Genomic DNA, 23,534 nt, shown 5'->3' on the forward strand with positions numbered 1-23,534 from the left:
GTTTATTTTTTATTTGGATTTTTTGTGTTTATCAAAGTTTATTTTGATTTCTGTGTTTATTTTTTGATTTTTTAATTTATTTTTTATGTTGATTTTTGTATTTACCAAAGTTTATTTTAATTTCTGTGTTTATTTTTATTTCGATTTTTGTGTTTATTTTTATTTTGATTTTTGTATTTGTCAAAGTTTATTTCGATTTTTTAATTTATTTTTTATTTTGATTTTTGTGTTGATTTTTTTGTTTTGATTTTTTTGTTTATTTTTATTTTCATTTCTCTGTTTATCGAAGTTTATTTTGATTTTTAATTTATTTTTTATTTTGATTTTTTTTATTTTTATGTTTATTTTTGTGTTTATTTTTTGTGTTTATCAAAGTTTATTTTAATTTCTGTGTTTATTTTTTATTTGGATTTTTGTGTTTATTTTTATTTTGATTTTTGTGTTTATCAAAGTTTATTTGGATTTTTGTGTTTATTTTTATTCTGATTTTTTTGTGTTTATTTTTATTTTCATTTCTCTGTTTATCAAAGTTTATTTTGATTTTCAATTTATTTTTTGTTTTGATTTTTTTGTTTATCAAAGTTTATTTGGATTTTTGTGTTTATTTTTTATTTGGATTTTTGTATTTATTTTTATTTTGATTTCTGTGTTTCTCAAAGTTTATTTTGATTTTTTAATTTATTTTTTATTTTGATTTTTGTGTTCATCAAAGTTTATTTTAATTTCTGTGTTTATTTTTTGTTTTGATTTTTTTGTTTATTTTTTATTTTGATTTCTGTGTTTATCAAAGTTCATTTGGATTCTTTATTTTTATTTTGATTTTTGTGTTTATCAAAGTTTATTTGGATTTTTGTGTTTATTTTTTGTTTTGATTTTTTAACTTATTTTTATTTTGATTTCTCTGTTTATCAAAGTTTATTTTGATTTTTAATTTATTTTTTGTTTTGATTTTTGTGTTTCTCAAAGTTTATTTGGATTTTTGTGTTCATCAAATTTTATTTTGATTTTTTAATTTATTTTTTGTTTTGATTTTTGTATTTATCAAAGTTTATTTTAATTTCTGTGTTTATTTTTATTTAGATTTTTGTATTTGTCAAAGTTTACTTTGATTTTTAAATTTATTTTTTATTTTGATTTTCGTGTTCACCAAAGTTTATTTTAATTTCTGTGTTTATTTTTTGTTTTGATTTTTGTGTTTATTTTTTATTTTGATTTTTAATTCATTTTTTGCTTTATTCCTGCAGAAACCAAGCCCAGCCTAAGGCAAAGCCCGGCTTAAAAATGTTGGATTAATTAAAAATTAATGAAAAATAAAAATTAAAAAATAATTGAATTAAAAATTAAAAAATAATTTAATTAAAAATTGAAAATTAATAAAAAGAATCCGAACCTCATATCCGGTGTAGGACTGGGTGGAATATTCAAAATCCGAGTCAGGGCCCCCGGGGCAATACCTGGAAATAAAAAACAGAAAAAATCAAAATTAAATTTAAAATTCCAATAATTAATGTGATATTTATACGGAAATTTAATTAATTGCAATTAATGGGAATGGGAAAGGGACCTGAAACAACCCAGGGAGGTTTTGGGGAAGTAAAATCCAAAATTAAAATTAAAATGAAAATTAAAATTAAAATTTAAAAAAAAAAATAAAAATACAAATAAAAAATAAAAATAAAATTAACAATAAAAATTAACAAATTAATAATAATAATAATAATAATAAAATTAACAATAAAAATAAAAATTATTATTATTATTATTAATAATAATAATAATAATAATAACAACAACAATAATAGGAGCCTAATATTAAAACTCAATAATAAATCAATATAAATTAATATAAATGAATATAAATTAATAAAGAAAAATAATAATAAATTAATAAACACAAGGGTGGGAACCAAATATTGAAAATTAATAATACATCAATATAAATAAATATAAAATAATATATAATAGTAAATTAATGATCACAAGGGTGGGAACTTAATATTAAAACTTAATAATAAATCAATATAAATTATTATAACTGACTAGAAATTAATAAAGAAAATAATAATCAATTAATGATCACAAGGGTGGGAACCTCATATTGAAAATTAATAATAAATCAATATAAATAAATATAAAATAATAAAGAAAATCCCTGTTCCCAGGTGTCACTTCCATGGGATTGGGAATTCCCCAGAAATGGGGATTCCAAACCTCCCTGGGCAGGAACTGATCCCAAAATCCCACCTGGAACAATCTGGGAGAAATCCCAGTTCCTTCTATCAGGGAATTCCATGTCCATGTCCCCCAGGTGTCACTTCCATGGGGGTTTGGTATTCCACTAGGAATGGGGCAGGAATTGTTCCCAAAATCCAACCTGAACTTCCCTGGGACAACCTGAGGCCATTTCCTGGGAAAAATCCCAATTCCTTCTGTCAGGGAATTCCAGATCCCTGTCCCCAGGTGGGATTTCCACAGGGATTGGGAATTCCTCAGGAATGGGGAAGCAATTGTTCCCAAAATCCAACCTGGAACAATTTGGGATCAATCCCAATCCCTCCTGTCAGGGAATTCCATGTCTGTGTCCCCAAGTGCCACTTCCATGGGATTGGGAATTCCTCAGGATTGGGGATTCCAAAAATCCCTGGGCAGGAATTGTTCCCAAAATCCAACCTGAACTTCTGTGGAAAAATTTGGGAGAAATCCCAATTCCTCCTATCAGGGAATTCCAGATCCCTGTCCCCAAGTGCCATTTCCATGGGGAGTTGGAATTCCTCTGGGAATGGGGACTCCAAAAATCCCTGGAAAATCCTTTCTGTGCAGGAACTGATCCCAAAATCCAACCTGAACTTCCCTGGAAGAACCTGAGGCCATTTCCTAGGAAAAATCCCAATCCCAAATGTCAGGGAATTCCAGATCCCTGTCCCCAGGTGGGATTTCCACAGGGATTTGGGATTTCTCAGGAATGGGGCAGGAATTGTTCCCAAAATCCAACCTGGAACAGTCTGGGATCAAGCCCAATCCCTCCTGTCAGGGAATTCCAGATCCCTGTCCTCAGGTGTCACTTCCCTGGGATTGGGAATTCCTCTGGGAATCCCCTGTGGGAATCCATAAAATGAGAGATTTTGGGGAGCTGCAAATTGGGACAAATTTGGTTTTGGATTGGGACAAACAAAATTGGGAGCAGAGCTGAGCAGGGCCAGGAGAGAAATCAGCACAAAAATGATGGAAAACAGAGAAAAATAACAACAAATAATAATAATCTAAATATTGGTGTGGAATAACTCCCTGAGAAAAGTTTATCCAGTGAGAAATTCGGGATTTTTAGGTTAATAATGGATTAATCCGTGCGTTGTGTGTGAAGGTTTACAACCCAACACAGGCTTGGGATTCAAAATTAGCAAAATAAATTAATTGTTTTAATCAAAGGTGAAGCAATGGATGGAACTGCTGCCAGTGTGCTTTGGCTTTGTGTGATTGCAAAAAAACTTTTAAATTAAGATGGAATAAAAAATAAAATTTAAATTAAGTTGGAATAAAACATGGAATTTAAATAAAATTGGAATAAAACATGGAATTGAAATTAAATTGAAATAAAACATGAAATCTAAATTAAATTGCAATAAAACATGGAATTCTCTGTGTGCTCCCTGGGGTGTGAGGTGGTGGCACCCTCCCATTGTCATTGCACAGAACTGCTGTCAATGACATTTTGCTTTGTATAATTATAAAAAACCCTCTTAAATTAAGTTGTAATAAAAAATAAAATTTAAATTAAGTTGTATTAAAACATAAAATCTAAATTAAATATGAATAAAATATGAAATTTTCTGTGTGCTGCCTGGGATGTGAGGTGGGGGCACCTTCCCATTGTCACTGCACAGAACTGCTGTCAATGCCATTTTGCTTTGTTTAAATATAAAAAAACTTTAAAATTAAGTTGTATTAAAACATAAAATTGAAATTAAATTGGAATAAAACATTAAATTTAAATTAAATTGGAATAAAACATTGAATTCTTTGTGTGTTCCCTGGGGTGTGAGCTGGGGGCACCTTCCCATTGTCATTGCACAGAACTGCTGCCAATATAATTTTGCTTTGTAAAATTATAAAAAAACATTAAAATTAAGTTGTATTAAAACAGGAAATTGAAACTAAATTGGATTAAAACATAGAATTTAAATTAAATTGAAATAAAACATGGAATTCTCTGTGTTCCCTGGGATGTGAGCTGAGGGCACCCTCCCATTGTCATTGCACAGAACTGCTGTCAATATAATTTTGTTTTGTATAATTGTAAAAAAAAAACATTAAAATTAAATTGTATTAAAACATGAAATTGAAATTAAACTGAAATAAAACATGAAATTGAAATTAAGTTGTATTAAAACATGAAATTTAAATTAAATTGGAATAAAACATGAAATTTAAATTAAATTGGAATAAAACATGGAATTCTCTGTGTGTTCCCTGGGTGTGAGCTGGGGGCACCTTCCCATTGCCATTGCACAGAACTGCTGTCAATGTAATTTTGTTTTGTATAATTATAAAAAAAACCCTTTTAAATTAAGTTGTAATAAAACATAAAATTTAAATTAAATTGGAATAAAACATGAAATTTAAATTAAATTGGAATAAAACATGAAATTTTCTGTGTGCTCTGTGGGATGTGAGCTGAGGCACCCTCCCATTGTCACTGCACAGAACTGCTGTCAATGACATTTTGCTTTGTTTAAATATAAAAAAAACTTTAAAATTAAGTTGTATTAAAACAGGAAATTGAAATTAAATTGGAATAAAACATGAAATTTAAATTAAATTGGAATAAAACATGGAATTCTCTGTGTGTTCCCTGGGATGTGAGCTGGGGGCACCTTCCCATTGTCACAGAACTGCTGCCAATATAATTTTGCTTTGTATAATTGTAAAAAAAAAACATTAAAATTAAGTTGTATTAAAACATGAAATTTAAATTAAGTTGGAATAAAACATGAAATTTAAATTAAGTTGGAATAAAACGTTAAATTTAAATTAAATTGGAATAAAACATGGAATTCTCTGTGTGTTCCCTGGGTGTGAGCTGGGGCCACCTTCCCATTGTCACAGAACTGCTGCCAATGTGCTTTTTGTATAATTCTAAAAAAACCATTAAAATTAAGTTGTATTAAAACATGAAATTTAAATTAAATTGGAATAAAACATGGAATTCTCTGTGTGTTCCCTGGAATGTGAGCTGGGGGCACCTTCCCATTGCCATTGGACAGAACTGCTGTCAATAACATTTGGCTTTGTATAATTATAAAAAACCTTTTAAATTAAATTGTAATAAAAAATAAAATTTAAATTAAGTCGTATTAAAACATAAAATTTAAATTAAGTTGTAATAAAACATGAAATTTAAATTAAATTGAAATAAAACACGGAATTCTCTGTGTGTTCCCTGGAATGTGAGCTGGGGGCACCTTCCCATTGTCAATGTGCTTTTGTTTTGTATAATTGTAAAGAACTTTGAAATTAAGTTGTATTAAAACATGAAATTTAAATTAAATTGGAATAAAACACGAAATTTAAATTAAATTGGAATAAAACATGAAATTTAAATTAAATTGGAATAAAACATGAAATTTTCTGTGTGCTCTGTGGGATGTGAGCTGAGGCACCCTCCCATTGTCACTGCACAGAACTGCTGTCAATGACATTTTGCTTTGTTTAAATATAAAAAAAACTTTAAAATTAAGTTGTATTAAAACATGAAATTTAAATTAAATTGGAATAAAACATTGAATTCTCTGTGTTCCCTGGGGTGAGAGCTGAGGGCACCTTCCCATTGCCACAACCACGGGATGGGACTGAAGCCAGAAAATCAAACAGCTCAGAAAATAAAAAAATCCCATTCCCACCCCATTGATAATTTTTACAAATAAAATTTGGATTTTATTGAGTGAGATCTCTGATTTTTTCCCCAGCACTCACACACAGATGTTCCCGGTGAAGTTGATGTGGGGGCACCGGTGGGGTTTGCACATCACGGCCACCACGGCGATCTGAAAGGGAAATTGAGGAATTCACCCCAAAATTCACAAAATCCCAAAATTCCTGCGAGTTTGGGGGTGCTGGGGGTTCCCATGGGGTTGTTTTGGGGTAAAATTGAGGTGGGTTAATTTAAGGTGGGACACCAGTGGGGTTTGCACATCACGGCCACCACGGGAAATCACAGAATTCACCCCAAAATCCCAAAAAAAATTCCCAAAAATTCACAAAATCCCAAAAATTCCTGGAAGTTTGGGGGTGCTGGGGGTTCCCATGGGGTTGTTTTGGGGTAAAATTGAGGTGGGTTAATTTAAGGTTGGACACCAGTGGGGTTTGCACATCACGGCCACCACGGCGATCTGAAAGGGAAATTGAGAAATTCACCCCAAAATCCCAAAAAAAATTCACAAAAATTCACAAAATCCCCAAATTCCTGCGAGTTTGGGGGTGCTGGGGATTTCTATGGGGTTGTTTTGGGGTAAAATTGATGGGGGTTAAGGCTTGAAGGGGAAAAGAAAGAAAGAAATAGGAATCATTAATTTATCCAATTAAATGTTGTTTCATGTTCTCAGGTTTCGTAATATCAATAAGTAATAAATGAATGAATTAATTATTTGGGGTCTGATATGGAGAATTGAGAGGTTTGAGTAAAAATTGGGGTCTGATGTGGAGATTGAGGTGGTTTCAGTATAATTTGGGGTCTGATATAAAAAAATTGTGGTTTCAGGGTAAATTGGGGTCTGATATGGAGATTTAGGTGGTTTCAGTGTAAATTTGGGTCTGATATAAAAATTAGGTGGTTTCAGGATAAATTTGGGTCTGATATAAAAAAATTGTGGTTTCAGGATAAATTGGGGTCTGATATGGAAATTGAGGTGGTTTCAGTATAAATTGGGGTCTGATATGAAGATTTAGGGTGGTTTCAGTGTAAATCAGGGTCTGATATCAAGAATTAGGTGGTTTTAGTGTAAATTTGGGTCTGATATCAAAAATTAGGTCTGATATGAAAATTTAGGTGGTTTCAGTATGAATTGGGGTCTGATATAAAAATTCAGGTGGTTTCAGTAAAAGCTGGGCTCTGACATGGAGATTTAAGTTTGGGTCTGATATAAGGAATTCAGTCTGATATAAAAAATGAGGTGGTTTCAGTATAAAATATATAAATACATTTTTAATATATATATATTAATAAATTATGTCATTATATATTTATTATATTTATATAATACTTATATTTATATAATATTAATATATTATTATATTATTTTATTTATTTATTTATTTATAAAAATATAAATATCTGATAAAAAATTAGGTGGCTTCAGTGTAAATTGGGTGTCTGATATAAAGAATCAGGTCTGATCTAAAAAATTTGGTGGTTTCAGTGTAAATTGGGGTCTGATATCAAGAATTCGGTGGTTTCAGTATAAATTTGGCCTGATAAAAAGAATTAGATCTGATATCAAAAATGAGGTGGTTTCAGTATAAAATTTGGGTCTGATATCAAGAATTGAGTGGTTTCCATATAAATTGGGGTCAAATATAAAGAATTAGGTCTGATATAAAAAACTGAGTGGTTTCAGTATAAATTGGGGTCTGATATGGAAATTGAGGTGGTTTCAGTGTAGGTTTGGGTCTGATATAAAGAATTAGGTCTGATATAAAAAATGAGCTGGTTTCAGTATAAACTAGGGTTTGATATGAAGATTTACATGATTTCAGTATAAATTGGGATCTGATATAAAACATTTGGTGGTTTCAGTGTAAATTTGGGTTTGATGTGGACATTTAGGTGGTTTCTGTATAAATTGGGGTCTGATATAAAGAATCAGGTCTGATCTAAAAAATTTGGTGGTTTCAGTTTAAATTTGGGTCTGAAATCAAGAATTCGGTGGTTTCAGTATAAATTGGGGTCTGATATAAAGAATTAGGTCTGATATAAAAAATGAGGTGGTTTGAGTATAAATTGGGGGTTGATATAAAGAATTGAGTGGTTTCAGTATAAACTGGGGTCTGATATAAAAATTAGGTGGTTTCAGAATAAATTGGGGCCTGATAAAAAGAACTGAGTGGTTTCAGAATAATTTGGGTCTGATATGACAATTAGGTGGTTTTAGAACAATTTGGGTCTGATATCAAGAATTAGGTCTGATATAAAAAAATTGGTGGTTTCAGTATAATTTGGGGTTTGCTATGGAAATTTAAATGATTCCAGTACAAATTTGGGTCTGATATCAAGAATTGAGTGGTTTCAGTGTAAATTTGGGTCTGATATGGAAAATTGAGTGTTTTCAGTGTAAACTGGGGTCTGATATAAAAAATTTGGTGGTTTAAGTATAAACTGGAGTCTGATAGGGAGATTTGGTGGTTTCAGGATAAATTGGGGTCTGATATCAAAAATCAGGGTCTGATATGGAGACTGAGGTGGTTTCAGTGTAAATCAGGGTCTGATATCAAGAATTAGGTAGCTTTAGTGTAAAATTGGGTCTGATATCAAAAATTTGGTCTGACATAAAAAATTAGCTCTGATATAAAAATCAGTATAAATTGGGGTCTGATATGAAGAATTAGGTGGTTTCAGTGTAAAATGGGCTCTGATAGAAAGATTTAGGTGGTTTCAGTACTGATATAAAGAATTAGGTCTGATATAAAAAAATGGTGGTTTCAGTGTAAATTGGGGTCTGATATAAACAATTGAGTGGTTTCAGTATAAACTGGGGTCTGATATCAAGAATTAGGTGGGATTTAACCCAAATTTTGGGTGGGATTAAACCCAAGTTTTGGGGGATTTGACCCAAATTTTGTGTGGGATTTAAGCCAAATTTTGGTGGGATGAAACCCAGATTTTTGGTGAGGTTTAACCCCAAATTTTGGGTGGGATTAAACACAAATTTTGGGAGGGATTTAACCCAAATTTTGGTGGGGTTAAACCCAAATTTTGGGGGATTTAACCCAATTTTTGGGTGGGACGAAACCCAAATTTTTGTTGGGATTAAACCAAATTTTGGTGAGATTAAACCCAAATTTTGGCTGGAATTATATCCAGATTTTGGGTGGGATTAAACCCAAATTTTGGGAGGGATTAAACCCAAATTTTGGGTGGGACTTAACCCAAATTTTGGGTTGGGTGAAACCCAAATTTTGGGGGATTTAAGCCAAATTTTGGGTGGGATTTAACCCAAATTTTGGGGGATTTAACCCAAATTTTGAGTGGGATTTAAGCCAGATTTTGAGTGGGATTTAACACTGATTTTGGATGGGATTTAACCCAAATTTGTGTGGGATTTTACCCAAATTTTGGGAGGGATTAAACCCAGATTTTGGGTGAGATTTAACCCAAATTTTGGTGGGATTAAACCCAAATTTTGAGTGGGATTTAACCCCGATTTTGGGTGGGATTCAACCCCAATTTTTGGTGGTATTAAACCCAGATCTTGGGTGAGATTTTACTCAAATTTTGGGTGGGATTTAACCCAGATTTTGAGTGGGATTTAAAACAAATTTTGAGTGGGATTTAAAACAAATTTTGAGTGGGATTTAAAACAAATTTTGGGTGGGATTTAACCCAAATTCTGGGAGGGATTAACCCAAATTTTGGGTGGGATTTTACTCTAATTTTGAGTGGGATTTAACCCAAATTTTGGGTGGGATCAAACCCAAACTTTGGGTGGGATTTAAACCAAATTTTGGGTAGGATTAAACCCAGATTTTGGGTGGGATTTAACCCAAATTTTGGGTGGGATTTAACCCCAATTTTGGATGGGATTTAACCCAAATTTTGTGTGGGATTTAACCCAAATTTTGGGCGGGATTTTACCGAAATTTTGGGAGGGATTAAATCCAGATTTCGGGTGGGATTTAACCCAAATTTGGGTGGGATTAAACACAATTTTGGGTGGGACTTAACCCAAATTTTGGGTTGGGTGAAACCCAAATTCTGGGTGGGATTAACCCCAAATTTTGGTGGGATCAAACCCCGATTTTGGGTGGGATTCAACACAAATTTTGGTTGGGATTAAACCCAAATCTTGGGTGGTATTTTACTCTAATTTTGAGTGGGATTTAACCCAAATTTGGGTGGGATTAAACCCAAATTTTGGGAGGGATTAAACCCAAATTTTGAGTGGGATTTAACCCCGATTTTGGGTGGGATTCAACCCCAATTTTTGGTGGTATTAAACCCAGATCTTGGGTGAGATTTTACTCAAATTTTGGGTGGGATTTAACCCAGATTTTGAGTGGGATTTAAAACAAATTTTGAGTGGGATTTAAAACAAATTTTGAGTGGGATTTAACCCAAATTCTGGGAGGGATTAACCCCAAATTTTGGGTGGGATTTTACTCTAATTTTGAGTGGGATTAAACCCAAATTTTGGCAGGGATTTAAGTTAAATTTTGGGGAATTTAAGCCAAATTTTGGGTGGGATTTAAGCCAAATTTATGGGATTTTACCCAAATTTTGCGGAATTTAACCCAAATTTTGGTGGATTTAACCCCAATTTTTGGGGGATTTGACCCAAATTTTGGGTGGGATTTAAGCCAAATTTTGGGTGGGGTTAAACCCAAATCTTGGTGGGATTTAAGTCAAATTTTGCGGAATTTAACCCAAATTTTCGGTGGGATTTAACCCAAATTTTGGTGGATTTAAGCCCAATTTTTGTCCGGGATCAGGGAGGATGAGGAGGAAGGAGGGCCACCCCTTCAGCCTCACCCCACTGGCCATCCTGACGGGCTTGGCCTTGAGCTTGGGCAGCAGAAGCTTCCGGAAGGGCGCGGGCACGGCCGCCATGATGTCCACGAGGCGCGGCTGCGCCGCCAGCCCGTACCGGGCCGAGGTCCTGGTCTTCAACCTGCAAATAAAACACCCAAAATTGGCAAAAATCAGCAAAATCTGCAAAATGGGAGCTCCTTTCCACCTGTGCCACAGAGATCCTGCTCTGTTTGTGAAAATACCAAAAATTAACTCAGAGCGGTGCCGGAAGGTTTGGGCTTCAGCTGCAAACAAAGCCACAAAAAAAATCACCAAAAAATACTAAAATCACCCAAAAAACACCCAAAATTCACCAAAAATCATCCAAAAATCAACCAAGATCTGCCCTGGTTTCCATCTGTGCCACACAGCTGCAGGCAGAGAATTAAACACAACCAGTGAGTGAGCAAACACCAAAATCCAACTCACAGCTGGGCCTGAAGGTTTGGGCTTCAGCTGCAAACAAAGCCACAAAAAAAATCACCAAAAAACAGCAAAAATAACAAAAAAATCACCAAAATCTCCAAAATCTGCCTGTTTTCCATATTTGCCACAGAGATTCAGGCAGAGAATTAAACACAACCAGTGAGTGAGCAAACACCAAAATTCAACTCCCAGCTGATGGTGCCTGCTGAGGGATTGGTTTGCAGCCTCACAGAAACGCCCAAAATAATCCAAAAATACCCAAAATCATCCAAAAATACCCAAAATCACCCAAAAATACCCAAAATCACCCAAAAATCTCCCCAATCTGCCTCTTTTCCATCTTTGCCCCAGAGAATTAAACACACCCAGCTGCAGGTGTGGGCAAACACCAAAAATCCAATCCCAGCTTCCCTCACCTGGCTGAGGGTTTGGGCTTCAGCTGCAACCAGAACCACCCAAAATCACTCAAAAACACCCAAAATTCACCAAAAATCATCCAAAAATCAACCAAAATCAATCAAAATCTGCCCTGGTTTCCATCTGTGCCACAGAGATCCAGGCAGAGAATTAAACACAACCAGTGAGTGTGCAAACACCAAAATTCAGCTCCCAGCTGGGCCTGAAGCACATGTGGATGTGCCCTTAATTCAGTTTTTATTCTTATTTTTTATTCTCATTCACCTGGAGCCAGTGGATGTCCCTTTAATTAAGTTTTAATTCTTATTTTGGGAGCTCCGTTTAATAACCCCTTTTCACATCTTCATTGCTGCCTGGAATTTTCTTTATTCTCCCCTTGGACCATTGATCTGTTTGAGGTTTTATTTTAATTTGAACTCGGTGTTTTTCGCCTTGGGCATTGTTTCTTTCATCCCAGGTTATTCTTCTAAGGATTTGCTGCAAGATTTGCACATTAATCTGCTTTATTTAGACTCGATTAAATAAAAGCTTTCCAAAGGCTTTCATTTCAACCGGGTTTCCCAATGCTGCCTTTAATAAGAAATGGAAATTAATTTTGGATTATAGCTAGAGAATTAGATATTTTTTATTTTTTTCTTATGCATCAGCCTGGTTTAAGCTCAATTTTATTGTTTTTAGGGTTTATTTATGGTTACCCAGGGCTCCAGTGGAGTCCCCGGCTCAGGAGGGATTAAAAATCCCAATTTTTATTTTATTTTATTTTATTTTATTTTATTTTATTTTATTTTATTTTATTTTATTTTATTTTATTTCCCCCATAAGGGAAGGGACACTTGGGGACACGGATCAGCGGCGGCAGGGAATGATGGGAATTGGAAAATCTTTTTGAACTTCAACAATTCCACAATTCTCTGATTTTTTTATCACGTAAATCCTTCTGGATTGGGATTGCAAATTAATTAACTTGATCACATAACTTTCCTTAAAATCCAGAGGGAGAAAACCAAAATTACCAAATTTTTTTATTCTGAGCTGAGATCCTTCCACTGCTGGCCTGGCAATAAAACAACTCAAAATTGGGAAATTCCGCTGGGCTGATGTTGAGAATTTCACATTTTCTGTGACTTTTTGGAGGAGAACACAGCACTGACCCGAGGCCATGGAGAAATCTTCCAAAACTGAATTACTGAACTGGGATTGGGGGTGAGGAGTTGGATTAGAAATGTGTGATTTCTAATTTAAAAATTAAGAAAATTTAGAGTTTGGGGTTTTAAAATTTAGAGTTTGAGGTTCTGGAACACTCTAGAAAATTTAGAGTTTGAGGTCATGAAATTCAGACTTTGAGATTCTAGAACGCTCTAGAAAATTTCAAATTTTGAGGTTCTAGAACACTCTATAAAAATTCGTGATTTTTGAGGTTCTAGAACACTCTTGAAAATTTAGAGTTTGAGGTCTCGAAATTTAGCGTTTTGGGTTCTAGAACGCTCTAGAGAATTTCAATTTTTGAGGTTCTAGAACACTCTAGAAAATTTAGAGTTGGGGCTTTAAAATTTTGTTTGAAGTTCTAGAACCCTCTATAAAATGTCAAACTTTTCTTTAGGTTCTAGAACACTCTAGAAAATTTAGAGTTTGGGGTTTTAAAATTTTGAGTTTTAAGTTCTAGAACACTCTAGAAAATGTCATTTTAAAGGTTCTAGAACACTATAAAATTCAGAGTTTGGGGTTTGAAAATTTAGAGTTTGAGGTTCTAGAGCACTCTAGAAAATTTAGAGTTTGTGGTTTTAAGATTTAGTTTGGGGTTCTAGAGCACTCTAGAAAATTTAGAGTTTGAGGTAGTGAAATTCAGAGTTTGAGGTTCTAGAACACTCTAGAAAATTTCAATTCTGAGGTTCTAGAACATACTAGAAAATTTCAAATTTTGAGGTTCCAGAACACTCTAGAAAATTGAGAGTTTGGGGTTTTAGAATACAATAATATATATAAAGAAGATGGAGGGTTTAGGGCAGGGGTCGGTCCCTCTTCACCTCATTCTCCGTGGGTTTGGGTGGTTTTGTGGAATTGGGTAAAAAGTCTGCATTGGAGGCCATGGGGGGTTGGTTATTGGGTTAAAAGTGAAAATAATTTAGGTGTAATTCCTATTGGGTAAAAAATGAAAATAATTTAGGTGTAATTCCTATTGGGTTAAAAGTGAAAATAATTTAGGTGTAATTTCTTAACTGGAAAATTTCTCTTGTAGAGAGAGAGATGGGGCTCCACTTTTAGTTTGAGTGAAGTGCTGCAGAACTGATTTTATTGTAAAATAGCCTTATCTATTGTAAAATAGCTAAGAACTAAGAAAGTTCTGAGTCCAAACAAGAAATACCACGTTTTCAAGTACAGGTGCCCAAAATCCAGCTCCAATAGTAATATTGGGAAAATAAATATTATTAATATAACTGAGGTCTGATTTCTGAGAGAGGCAATGTTCTTGTCAGTTCCATTAAATTGGGTGGGCATAAGTTCTAAAATTGTCCGGAGTCTGGGGAAGGTAAATACGGATGGAAATGCTCAATTTTTCTTTGGAGAATCTCACTTTGGAACAGAAGAACATTTGCTGCCCAGATGAACGTGTGAGATCTGTGCTGCCAGCACCCTTCTAAGGGATTTTAGTGCCAGGTTTTAATGAGCATCAGGCATTTTTTCTTACCTAAACTGGACCGGAAAAATGGTGTGTAAGCATATATATATACACACTATACCAAGTATATATATATATATGTATATATATGTGTGTGTACATATATATATATATATATACTATACTATACTTATATATGTATAGTGTATATATATATATATATATATACACACTATACATATATAAGTATAGTATATATAAGTATATACTATATATATATAGTGTGTGTATATATATATACACTATATAGATATACACTATACAGATATACACATATATATATATACACACTATATTTATATATACTATACTATAAGTCAATTTTGGGTCATTTCAATGTAATTTTTTTGTCAATTTTGGGACATTTTAATGTGATTTTTTAGGTCAATTTTGGGTCATTTTAATGGGATTTTTGGGTCAATTTTGGGTCATTTTAATGTGATTTTTTTGTCAATTTTGGGACATAATGTGATTTTTTGGGGAAATTTTGGGTCATTTTAATGGGATTTTTTGGGTTAATTGTGGGTCATTTTAAAGTGATTTTTTGGGTCAATTTTAAGCCATTTTTTTGTGAATTTTGGGCCATTTTTTGGTTTAATTTTATGTTAATTTTGGGCCATTTTTATTTCAATTTTAGATTATTTTTAAGCAACTTTTTGGGCTCCATTTTGGCTGTTTTTTGCTCATTTAAATATCACTTAAATATCATTCAAATACCACTAAAAGTTTAAATATTTTGATCCCGTTTAAATACGGTTTTAATCTCATTTATTCTCATTTGCATCTCATTTGAATATCATTTGGATATCACTTAAATATCATTTAAATACCACTAAAAGTTTAAATATTTTGGTCCCATTTAGATATGGTTTTAATCTCACTTTATTCCCATTTGCATCTCATTTGCATCTCATTTGAATACATTTAAACACCAAATATCATTTGAATATCATTTGAATATCATTTGAATACCGCTAAAAGTTTAAATATTTTGATGCCGTTTAGTTATCATTTTAATCTCACTTTATTCTCATTTGCATCTCATTTGAATATCATTTGAATATCACTTAAATAACAAATACCATTTGAATATCGCTTAAGTATAATTTAAATACCATTAAAAGTTTAAATATTTTAGTCCCATTTAGATAGGGTTTTAATCGAACTTTATTCCCATTTGCATCTCATTTGCATCTCATTTGAATATCATTTAAATATCATTTAAACACCAAATATCATTTGAATATCACTTAAATAGCATTTAAATACCACTAAAAGTTTAAATATTTTGATCCCATTTAGATATGGTTTTATTCTCGGTTTATTCTCATTTGCATCTCATTTGAATATCATTTGAATATCATTTAAACACCAAATATCATTTAAATATCACTCAAATAGCATTTAAATACCACTAAAAGTTTAAATATTTTGATCCCGTTTACATATGATTTAATCTCACTTTACTCTCATTTGCATATCATTTGAATATCATTTGAATATTATTTAAACACGAAATATCATTTGAACATCACTTAAATATCATTTAAATACCACTAAAATTTTAAATATTTTGATCCCATTGAGATAGGGTTTTAATGTCACTTTATTTTCATTTGCATATCATTTGCATATCATTTGCATATCATTAAATCCCGTTTCTCGCCCGTTTCTCCGCCGTTTCTCGCCCGATTTTCACCAAAGTTTTTTTGTTCTTCCCCAAATTTTTCGCCCCGCCCCCTGCCCCTCCCCCCGCCCCTCCCCCACCCTCATTTCCAGGCCTGCCCCTCCCCCCGCTGCCCCTTGGGGGGGTCCCTGCACGGGCACCACCCCCGCGATTGCCTCTTCTTCCTCAGGGACTGGGAGCCCGCCCGGCTCCAGAGGCTGCTCCAGGTACACTGGGGTGGACTGGGAGAGACTGGGAGGGGAAAAATGGGAAAAAACGGGGAAAATCGGTGAAAAAATGGCGAAAATCCATGAAAAAATGGGGAAAAAATGGCGAAAATCGGTGAAAAAATGGCGAAAATAGGGTTAAAAATGGGGAAAATAGGGTTAAAAAATGGGGAAAATGGGGGAAAATGGGGGGAAAATGGGGGAAATGGGGATTTGGGGCTACTGGTTTGTACTGGGTTATACTGGGAGGGACTGGGAGGGGAAAACCTGCGAAAAAATGGTGAAAATTGGGTGAAAAATGGTGAAAAAATGGGGAAAAAGTGGGCAAAGAAAGGGTTAAAAATTGGGGAAAATGGGGGAAATGGGGATTTGGGGTTACTGGTTTGTACTGGGTTATACTGGGTTATACTGGGAGGGGGAAAATGGGGAAAAACGGGGAAAAATGGTGAAAAAATGGCGAAAATCTGTGAAAAAATGGCGAAAATAGGGTTAAAAATGGGGGAAATAGGGTTGAAAATGGGGGAAAATGGGGGGAAAATGGGGGAAATGGGGATTTGGGGCTACTGGTTTGTACTGGTTTATACTGGGAGGGACTGGAAGGGGGAAAATGGGGAAAAACGGGGAAAAATGGTGAAAAAATGGCAAAAATCGGGGAAAAAATGGGGAAAAAATGGGGAAAATATGGGGAAGAAAGGGTTAAAAATGGGGGAAATGGGGATTTGGGGTTACTGGGTTATACTGGGTTCTACTGGGTTATACTGGGAGGGACTGGGAGGGGGAAAATGGGGAAAAACTGGGAACAAATGGTGAAAAAATGGCAAAAATCGGGTTAAAAATGGGGGAAAATGGGGGGAAAATGGAGGGAAATGGGGATTTGGGGTTACTGGTTTGTACTGGGAGGGACTGGGAGGGGAAAATGGGGAAAAACTGGGAACAAATGGTGAAAAAATGGCGAAAATCGGGTTAAAAATGGGGGAAAATGGGGGGAAAATGGAGGGAAATGGGGATTTGGGGTTACTGGTTTGTACTGGGAGGGACTGGGAGGGGAAAATGGGGAAAAACTGGGAACAAATGGTGAAAAAATGGCAAAAATAGGGTTAAAAATGGAGAAAAATGGGGGAAAATGGGGAATTGGGGTTACTGGTTTGTACTGGGTTATACTGGGAGGGACTGGGAGGGGAAAATGGGGAAAAACTGGGAACAAATGGTGAAAATTGGGTGAAAAAATGGGGAAAAATGGCAAAAATAGGGTTAAAAATGGGGGAGAAAGGGTTAAAAATGGGGGAAATGGGGATTTGGGGTTACTGGTTTATACTGGGTTATACTGGGAGGGACTGGGAGGGGGAAAATGGGGAAAAAACGGCAAAAATTGGGTTAAAAATGGAGAAAATACGCCAAAAATAAGAGGAGAAAATGGGTTTTTAAAGGGTTAAAAATTGGGGAAATTGGGATTTTGTTATAGTGGGTTATACTGGTTTGTACTGGTTTATACTGGGAGGGGAAAAATGGGGAAAAATGACCAAAAAAAGGGTTAAAAATGGGAAAAATTGGGATGTTTATACTGGTTTTTACTGGTTTATACTGGTCCATACTGGTTTATACTGGTTTGTACTGGTTTGTACTGGTTTGTACTGGTTTCCCCCCCAGTCAGGCGATGTCGCCTTCGAGACAGAGCCGCCGCCTGACGCCCCCCCCAACCCCACTGGTTTGTACTGGTTTATACTGGTTTGAACTGGTTTATACTGGGAGACCCCAAAATTCCCAATTTTTCCCCCCACATTTCCCCCCAAAATTCCCAATTTTTCCCACTTAAAATCTCCATTTTTTCTGCCAAAATCTCCCCAAAATTCCCATTTTTTAGCTCAAAATTTCCTTTTTTACCCCCCAAAAATTCCCAGTTTTTCCTCCAAATTCCTAAAATTCCAATTTCCCCCAATTTTCCCATTTTCTCCCCAAAATTCCCATTTTTCTCATCATTTTTTCCCCCAAAATCCCTGATTTTACCCCCAAATATTGCAATTTTTCATCCAAACTTGCCATTTTTAGCCCCAAAAATTCCCATTTTCCCCCCTAAAATTTGCATTTTTTTCCTTATTTTTCCCTTCAAAAATCCCCAAATTTTCCTCCATTTTTTCCCCAAAAAATCGAATTAATTCCCCCCTCAGAAATCCCATTTTTCTTCATAAAATTTGCAGGTTTTCCCCAAAAATCCCCAAATTTTTCCCTCAAAATTTTGATTTTTTTCCCCTCACATTTCCCCCAAATTTCCCATTTTTGTGATTTTTCCCCAAATCCCCATTTTTCCCCCAAAAATTCCCATTTTTCCCTAAAATTTGCATTTTCCCCTCATTTTTTCCCCCCAAAAATCCCCATTTTTCTAAAAAAATCCTCAAATTTCCCCTAAAAAATCCCAAAAATTCCCATTTTTAATCCCAAACTTTCCCCTAAAAATCCCAAAAATTCCCCTTTTCCTCAAAAATTCCCAATTTTACCCCAAAAATTCTAAATTTCCCCCTAAAAAAAAAAATCCTCCAAAATTCCCATATTTTTATCCCAAAATAAATTCAATTTTTTCCCCAAAAAATCTTCAATTTTATCCCAAAGTCCTCCTCTAAAAATCCCATTTATTTCCTCATAAAATCCTCATTTTCCCCCCTAAAAAATTCAAAATTTTCCCTCAAATTTCTCCCCAAATTTTCCATTTTCCCCCAAAATTCCCAATTTTTGTGATTTTTTCCCAATTTTTGCCGTTTTTCCCTCATTTCCAGGCCGGTGCCCGGTGCAGGAGCTGAAGGATTTCGGGGCGGCCCTGAGGGACGAACCCTGCGGGAGGGACACGGAGCCGGGACACGCCGGGCTCTGCACGTCAGTTTGGGGAAAATTTCCGCAATTTTGGGCAAATTTGGGAAATTTCAGGGAAATTTTGGGTTTTTTTGGGCATTTTTTGGGATTTTTGGATTTTTTGGTGATTTTTTGGCATTTTGGGCCATTTTGGGCGGGGCCGCCTGAGGGACGAACCCTGCGGGGGCACGGAGCCGGGACACGCCGGGCTCTGCACGTCAGTTGGGAATTTCGATTGGAAATTGGGAAATTCAATTGGTTTGCTTTTGGATTTTGATTTTTTTGATTTTGGTTTGGGCGAGGCCGCTAGCACCTTGGGAAATTGACACAGGGAAATTTGGTTTTTTTGGCATTTTTTAGATTTTTTGAGATTTTTTGGGATTTTGAGGCATTTTGGGCGGCCGCCTGAGGCAACCTGGGGAGGACACGGAGCCGGGACACGCCGGGCTCTGCACGTCAGTTTGGGGCAAATTTGCATTTGGGCAATTTGGGAAATTTCAAAATTTTGGTGATTTTGGGCATTTTTTGGGATTTTTTTTGGTGATTTTTGGGGCATTTTTGGGCCATTTTGGGGCGGGGCCGCCCTGAGGGACGAACCCTGCGGGAGGGACACGGAGCCGGGACACGCCGGGCTCTGCACGTCAGTTTGGGGAAAATTTCCGCAATTTTGGGCAAATTTGGGAAATTTCAGGGAAATTTTGGTTTTTTGGGAATTTTTTGGGATTTTTTTGGATTTTTTTGGTGATTTTTGGGGCATTTTGGGGCGGGGCCGCCCTGAGGGACGAACCCTGCGGGAGGGACACGGAGCCGGGACACGCCGGGCTCTGCACGTCAGTTTGGGGAAAATTTCCGGAATTTTGGGAAAATTTGGGAAAATTTGCTAAAATTTGGTGATTTTTGGGCTTTTTTGGGGCATTTTTGGGATTTTTTTGGTGATTTTTGGGTCATTTTTGGGCGAGGCCGCCCTGAGGGACGAACCCTGCGGGAGGGACACGGAGCCGGGACACGCCGGGCTCTGCACGTCAGTTTGGGGAAAATTTTTGCAATTTTGAGCAATTTCGGGAAAATTTGCAAAATTTGTGATTTTTGGGCTTTTTGGGCTTTTTGGGATTTTTTGGATTTTTTTGGGCATTTTGGGCATTTTGAGGCGGGGCCGCCTGAGGGACGAACCCTGCGGGAGGGACACGGAGCCGGGACACGCCGGGCTCTGCACGTCAGTTTGGGGAAAATTTCCGCAATTTTGGGCAAAATTTGGGAAATTTCAGGGAAATTTTGGTGGTTTTTGGGCATTTTTTGGATTTTTTGAGATTTTTTTGGTGATTTTTGGGCATTTTGGGCATTTTGAGGCGGGGCCGCCCTGAGGGACGAACCCTGCGGGAGGGACACGGAGCCGGGACACGCCGGGCTCTGCACGTCAGTTTGGGGAAAATTTCCACAATTTTGGGCAAATTTGGGAAATTTCAGGGAAATTTTGGTGATTTTGGGGCTTTTTTGGGGGAGTTTTGGGGATTTTTTGGTGATTTTTGGGACATTTTGGGGCGTTTTGGGGCGGGGCCGCCCTGAGGGACGAAGCCTGCGGGAGGGACACGGAGCCGGGACACGCCGGGCTCTGCACGTCAGTATGGGGCAATATTTCGCAATTTTGGGCAAATTCGGGAAAATTTGGATTCAGAAATTTGGTGGTTTGGCATTTTTGATTTTTTGGATTTTTTTGTGATTTTTGAGGCATTTGGAGCCATTTTGGGCGGGCCCCGTGAGGGACGAACCCTGCGGAGGGACACGGAGCCGGACACGCCGGGCTCTGCACGTCAGTTTGGGGAAAAATTCCACAATTTTGGGCAATTTCGGAAATTTGGGCAATTTCAAGGAAATTTTGGGTGCTTTTGGGAATTTTTTGGGATTTTTTTGTGCATTTTTGGGTGATTTTGGGGCATTTTGAGGCGGGGCCGCCGTGAGGGACGAACCCTGCGGGAGGGACACGGAGCCGGGACACGCCGGGCTCTGCACGTCAGTTTGGGGAAAATTTCCACAATTTTCGGCAATTTAGGAAAATTTCAGCAATATTGGGTATTTTTGGGACATTTTAGGGCTTTTTTGGGGCATTTTTTGGTGATTTTTGGGGCCATTTTGGGGTTGTGCTCACTCAATCTTTTCAAGCCCGCCCCTCTCCATGACCGGAACTACTCTATGGTCGCCGCCGCCATTTTGGGCTCTCTATGGTCACTCGTGGTCACTTTGGGTCATTTTTGTCATTTTTGGGGGATTTTGTTGGGTCATTTTTGGATAATTTTGGGGTCATTTTTGGGGTTGTGGTCACTCACTGGCCATTGGTCACCCAGGGGTCACTCAATGGTCACTCATGGTCATTTTGGGGTCATTTTTAGGGGATTTTGGGTCATTTTGGTGTCGTTTTCTGGTCATTTTGGGTCAGTGGTCACTCTCTGGTCAGTGGTCACTCATTGGTTGTTTTTGGGTCATTTTGGGGCCATTTTAGGGGATTTTTTGGGAATTTTGGGCTCATTTTGGGGTTGTGGTCATTCTCTGGCCATTGGTCATTCACTGGTTACTCACTGGTCACTCAATGGTCACTCATGGTAATTTTTGAGTCATTTTGGGTCATTTTTGGGCAATTTTGGGTCATTTTTCAGGGATTTTCGGGTCCCTTTTCTTAGTGTAATCACTCAGTGGCCACTCACTGGTCACTCAGGGTTACTTTTGGGTCATTTTTTAGTAATTTTAGGGCATTTTTGGGTCATTTTGGGTTTGTGATCACTCAACTGTGACTCAGTGGTCAGCGGTCACTCAATGGTCACTTTTGGGTCATTTTTAAGGGATTTTTAGGGTATTTTTGGAGCACTGGTCACTCACTGGTCAGTGGTTACTTTTGGTCACTCAGGGGTCATTTTGGGTCATTTTTAGGGTATTTTTTTATATTTTGGGTAATTTCTGGGTCATTTTAGGTCAGTGGTCACTCAGTGGTCACTTTTGGGTCATTTTTTGGCCTTTCTTCGTACTCTTTGGTCATTCCGGTATCTCTATGGTCATTGTCTCACTGCGGCCACTCTATGGTCACTGCGGCCATTTTGGCCACTCAGTGGTCACTCAGTGGTCACTGTGGTCACTCAGAGGTCACTGTGGTCACTCAGTGGTCACTCAGTGGTCACCGTGGTCACTCTTTGCCCTCAGGACTCATTATACCAAGTCCCTAGTGTCCCTCATTAACCGCCAAGGCCTGGGCCCCGCCCTTCTCTATGACCGGAACTACTCTATGGTCACCGCCGCCATTTTGGCCACACTGCAGCCATTCCGGCCACACTGTGACCACTCTATGGTCACTGTGGTCACTCGTGGACACTCTTTTCCCTCAGGACTCACTACACCGAGTACCTGGTGTCCCTCATTAACCGCCACGGCCTGGATCCCGCCCCTCTCTATGACCGGGCCGAGCTCCGCGCCGCCGCCGATCGTCACCTGGCGGCCGGGAGCAGCCAGCGCCTGCCCGGCGAGAGCGAGGCTGAGCACGAACTGCGCATGCGCCGTTTGCTGAAGGAGGAAGCGCCCGTTCGGCCACGCCCACAAGGGGCGGGGTTGAAGGGGATATGGAAATGAGGGTGACGTAATTGGGTCAATGACCATATATGGTAAAAATGACCTTATATGGGAGAAGTCGGTGTTTAGGGGAATTTTCGGGGCTTTGGGAATTTTTGGGGCAGTTTTGGGGAACCGTGGGTTAATTTCTGGTAAATTTGGGCAATTTTGGTTTTTTTTTGGGGTTTAGTGAGATTTTTTGAGTCACTTTGGGGTAAATTGGTGCGTTTTTAGGTTACTTTGGGTAAATTTTGGGGTTCATTTCAGGATATTTTGGGACGGTTTTGCATTATTTTGGGCCATTTTGGGGAAAGTGTGGGTAATTTTGGGGCATTTTTTAGGTAATTTTTTTTGGTTTCATGGGGCATTTTTGTGGGGATTTTTTTGGACATATTTAGGACGGTGTTGGGACATTTTTGGAGCTTTTTGGAGCATTTATTGGTATTTTTGGGGCATTTTTTGGGTCATTAAGATCATTTTAGGGAACTTCCTGTGGCCCTTCTGGGGTTAATTTTGGGTCAATTTGGGGACATTTTTGAGTAATTTTGGGGGGTTTTTGGTATAATTTCGGGTCATTTATGGGCAGTTTGGGATAATTTTGGGCCATTTGGGTGCAATTTGGGATCATTTTGGGCCATTTTGGTGCAATTTGGGATCAGTTTGGGGTCCCTGCTCGGCGAGAGCGGGACCGAGCACGAACTGCGCATGCGCCGCCTGCTGAGGGAGGAAGCGCCCGCCCGGCCACGCCCACAGGGGGCGGGGTTGAAGGGGATATGGAAATGAGGGTGATGTAATTGTGTCTATGACCATATATGGAAAAAATGACCTTATATGGGGGAAACCGCGGGTTGGGGGAATTTCGTGGTTTTTTTGGGGCAGTTTGGGGGACTTTTGTGCATTTTGAGGGAATTTTGG

The 23,534-nt window shown here is 37.1% G+C and overlaps 1 protein-coding gene across 1 annotated transcript; it reads right to left on the reverse strand.

Annotated features, from left to right (window-relative positions):
• Window positions 1-1,390: 1,390 nt before the first annotated feature.
• Window positions 1,391-22,536, reverse strand: LOC135441603 (elongator complex protein 3-like; the record flags this gene model as incomplete). The annotated part of the gene is made up of 4 exons (XM_064701161.1): window positions 22,419-22,536; window positions 10,739-10,877; window positions 5,971-6,041; window positions 1,391-1,454 (listed from the first exon to the last, which is right to left on the reverse strand). Coding segments are annotated over exons 1-4 (288 nt in total), but the record flags the coding sequence as incomplete, so codon positions are not given.
• Between the last annotated feature and the right edge of the window lie 998 nt (window positions 22,537-23,534).

Source organism: Zonotrichia leucophrys, unplaced genomic scaffold, assembly GCF_028769735.1.
Source record: "Zonotrichia leucophrys gambelii isolate GWCS_2022_RI unplaced genomic scaffold, RI_Zleu_2.0 Scaffold_366_51237, whole genome shotgun sequence".
In the NCBI taxonomy this organism is placed as follows: Eukaryota; Metazoa; Chordata; class Aves; order Passeriformes; family Passerellidae; genus Zonotrichia; species Zonotrichia leucophrys.